General features: G+C 39.6%; 1 protein-coding gene across 1 annotated transcript; it reads right to left on the bottom strand.

Annotated features, from left to right (window-relative positions):
- Positions 1–2,031: 2,031 nt before the first annotated feature.
- LOC122296755 lies at positions 2,032–2,565 on the bottom strand. The gene has a single exon (XM_043106551.1). It carries the CDS (start codon positions 2,563–2,565, stop codon positions 2,032–2,034), a length of 534 nt encoding a protein of 177 aa, XP_042962485.1.
- Positions 2,566–4,251: the final 1,686 nt, after the last annotated feature.

The following is a 4,251-nucleotide window of genomic DNA, read 5'->3' as shown; positions in this document are numbered from 1 at the left end:
ATGTTTTGAACAGTTTTGTATTAAATAATGAAAATTCTAGTACTTAGTTTATGACTTTGCTATCCGCTACGTGTTTCTTCGTGCACATTTGTTGTTTATACACACACTTGCACTCGTCGATAGGGTGGTGACCCGTGATGTCATCATCCGGACGTCTCAATTTTTCCGTGTCCGTACGTGGAGATTTGGGGGCGTTCACATTTTCCTCCATAAAAGACGAAATCAGTTATCACCAACTTTAGAAGAAAAAACCGACTTGACCAATAACTAAGAGCCGGTAAGAAATTAACTGATAAAATTAAAGAGAGAAAACATTCAAACGTAAAGCAACGGTACAAAAGGTAATGACCTCTTTAAAAAAGACGTTGGTAAACTATGATGATACTTTTTTTTTTTAAAGGAAACCTGTATATTGTATTCATGTAATTGCTGAGTTACACAATTTATCAAACTTAACACACTTAAGAATCTCTTTTGGATAATCTTCCAACCACACCCTCTCCTCATGTATACTTAATGCAATTTTAGCAAGACTATGTGCCACATTATTACAACATCTATTAACATGCACCACAGACCAGCCTATCCTCTTTCTCAAAGCATCTTTAAGATCTTCAACTATCTGTCCGTGCCTCTCCCAACACTCCTCAAAGCTATTCACAGCATTCACAACAGATAAAGCATCACCTTCAAATTGAACCTTTCTGAAATTTAGTTCAGCACACAACTTCATGGCCCTCCATAGTGCATACACCTCAGCTACCATTGCATCTTGCACCTTTGTTCTAGGACAGCAGAGAGAAGCAATTATTTCCCCACTACTATCTCGGATCACCACCCCAATTCCACTTCTGTCCTCCTTGGTTTTCCATGCTGCATCCCAATTAACCTTCAATATTTCACCCATAGGTGGTTTCCAATGAGTAGCCTTATTGCTTATAGGAACACCACTGTTTGCTTTACTGGTCTGCTTCACTTGAGCCAACTAAAAATCTGTCAAACATTGAACAGCTTGGTTAAACACTTCATTTGGCCCTACAATCTTATTATCAAACACCATGCCATTCCTTCTCAGCCATATCCTCCTCATCACCACAGCCATAATTTCCAATTGCTCTCGAGACAGCTTTAGAAACTAGTTTGACCAAAGCTCAAACATATCCCTCTCCCCACTCGACCATTTATGCACTGGACTCCTCTCACAAGCCCATACATCACTTGCCCCCTGCAACTTCATAAGGCATGACAGACAGTTTCATTTTCATTCAAGCAAACTGGACAGGTAGCTTCCTTCACAACAGACCTCTTCATTAGATTCATCTTTGTTGGTAGACAGTTCAACATAGTCTTCCAAACAAAAACTTTGACTACCCCTGGTATGTTTAATAACCACACCTTCCTCCACACCTCCCCTGACTTGTTAGACATCTCCCCTCTCTCCCTTCTTCTTCTATTGATTTCCACATGATATGCACTTCTAACTGTGTACAAGCCATTTTTTGAATATGCCCATATATGCTTGTCTAGTAACCCCGAGAGACTAATAGGTCATTTGCATATTATTTCTGCTTCCTCTTCATTCATCACTTCTTTCACTAGCTCCACATTCCATTCTTTTGTCTCAGTTGAAATTAGTTGCTCCACCTTTGCCTCAGCATGCAAAATACTGATGGGGGATTGAATTTTGAATGTAACAACCCTTGGAACCCATTTATCCTTCCATATCTTAATACTCCTTCCATCTCCCACTCTCCAAACCAATCCTTCCCTCAACAAATCCCTTGCATTCCATAGGCTTCTCCAAATAACTGAGGGTCTAAATCCTAAGGGAGCATGCAACAAATCAGTATGTCTGAAATATTTCTCTTTAAGCATCACAACTGCCATAGAATGGGATTTCATCATTACTCTCCAACATTGTTTTGTAAGAAGAGCTTGATTAAATGCTTCAAGCTCCCTGAAACCCAGTCCCCCATCATTTTTAGACCATCCCATCTTTGCCCAACTTCTCCACTAGATTCTGTTCTCCCTTTACTTAAATCCCCACCAGAATTTTGCCATTAAAGAAGCTATTTCATCACTCAGCTTTTTTGGCAACTTGAACACACTCATATAGTATGTTGGAATTGCTTGAATGACTGCCTTGATTAATACTTCTTTTCCTGAAGGTGATAGAAACTGATTCTTCCAATTACTCAACTTCTTCCATACCCTATCTTTCACAATGCTAAAAGCCTGGTATCTCGATCTACCAACCATGATTGGCAATCCTAGATATTTCTCACAGTTATTTTGTTCTCTAGCTCCACAATCCTTGATAATAGCCCTTCTCATTTCACTAGCAACTGTTGGACTGAACAAGACTATTGTTTTATGCTTATTTAAGTTCTGACTAGAAGCCTTTCCATATACCTCCAGAATTCCACTGATCTTCTTCCATTCATTCCAAGAAGCTTTCCCAAAGATTAAGCAATCATCTGTAAACAACAGATGAGTCATCTTAACACCCCCATGAGCCACTGCCACCCCTTTCAATTCATCTCTTTGCTTTGCTAGCTCAAGCATAGAGCTTAACCCTTCAGCACATATTAGAAAAAGATAAGGAGATAAAGGGTCTCCTTGTCTTAATCCTCTTGAAGGAGAAAAAAATTTCCCTGGTCTACCATTAATAAGAGTAGCATATGTTACTATTGAAATACACTTCATTATCAAGTCTATCTATCTTGCCCCAAATCCAAGCTTCTTCATAACTGCCTCTAAGTATTGCCACTCAACCTTGTCATAGGCCTTAGAGATATCAAGTTTTACAACCATGCTCCCCACTCTGCCTTTTTGTCTACATTTCATGGAATGAAGAATCTCATAAGCTGCAATAACATTGTCTGTGATCAACCTTCCAGGTATGAATGCACTCTGATGTCTTGAGATAACTCTATCCATCACCTTTTTTAGTCTATTTGCAAGAGTCTTTGCAATGATCTTATAGAATACATTGTAAAGACTTATCGGCCTGAAGTCATTAACAGTCTTTGGATCATTAATTTTAGGAACCAATACAATAAAGGTCTAATTGATAGATTCCTTCAACCTGCCTCCATTCAGAAATCTCAACAATGCTTCACTAACATCATTCCCAACCACATTCCAAAAGGATTGAAAGAAAACAGCCCCATACCCATCAGGTCCTGGTGCTTTCATAGGCCCCATCATTTTCAGAGCCACCTCCACTTCCTCTCTTGTAAACTCCTTCTCAAGACATTCATTCATAGATTCAGTCACCCTGGGTTCCAACTCAGCAATACATTCATCAATACTTTCTTTAGATGGATGTGCACTAGAATAAACTTGTGCAAAATGTTCTCTGAATGCAGCTTCAGTAATCTCCTCATTATCCCTCAAAACTGACTGGTTATCCATTATAGCCACAATCTTGTTTCTTTTTCTTCTTTGGTTAGCACATTCATGGAAGAATCTAGTATTCTTATCTCCCATTATGTACCAATTCCTCTTGGCCCGCTGTTTCCACTTTATATCCTCCTGCTCCAGTAATGTATCAACTCTTTCTTGTAGCTGTTTTAATTCAGTCATCCCTTTCTGAGAAAGCTCCCCTTGTAACTCTTTAATTCTCTTTGAAATTGTTTCAATTTCCTTAGTTCTGCCTTTATCACTCGCCTTAAAGCAAGATGACAGTATGCCACTGCAAACACTTAGTTTAGTTTGAACTTTCTGTACAGGTTCAGAGTCAACTATCCACTTCTCCCATCCCTGCTTAACTACTTGCTCACAACCTTCCTGCTTGATCCAACAAGCCTCAAACCTGAATGGGACTCTCGACCTTCTTCTGTTATAGTCACCATCACCACCAGTGAGCAAGATTGGTAAGTGATCTGAGCATCTCCCAATCAAGGTCTCCACCTTCAGTTCCTTAAACAGTGTTCTACAACTATTATTTATCACAAACCTGTCCAATCTTTCCTTTGTAAAGGATAGATCCTCTTGTTTATTTGACCAGGTAAAACCATTACCTCTGCATCCAATGTCAACTAAACCACATTCCTCCAAGGCTTCTCTAAACATTTCAAGCTGTCCCTCTGGCCTGCTCCTACCTCTTACCTTCTCATTCTGCCATAATATCTCGTTGAAGTCTCCCCCTACACACCAAGCAGAAGCATTGGCAGGTTTTAATTGCCTCAATAATTCCCATGATAGCCTTCTGTTTCCTGTTTCAGGGTGGCCATAGAAACCAGTAAA

The sequence above is a fragment of the Carya illinoinensis genome, chromosome 15, assembly GCF_018687715.1.
Source record: "Carya illinoinensis cultivar Pawnee chromosome 15, C.illinoinensisPawnee_v1, whole genome shotgun sequence".
Taxonomy (NCBI): Eukaryota; Viridiplantae; Streptophyta; class Magnoliopsida; order Fagales; family Juglandaceae; genus Carya; species Carya illinoinensis.
This window is presented reverse-complemented; position numbering and strand designations above follow the sequence as displayed.

Bases quoted from the DNA above. Each gene is read 5' to 3' on its own strand.
- LOC122296755 (XM_043106551.1), bottom strand. From the start codon at position 2,565: ATGCTTGAGCTAGCAAAGCAAAGAGATGAATTGAAAGGGGTGGCAGTG.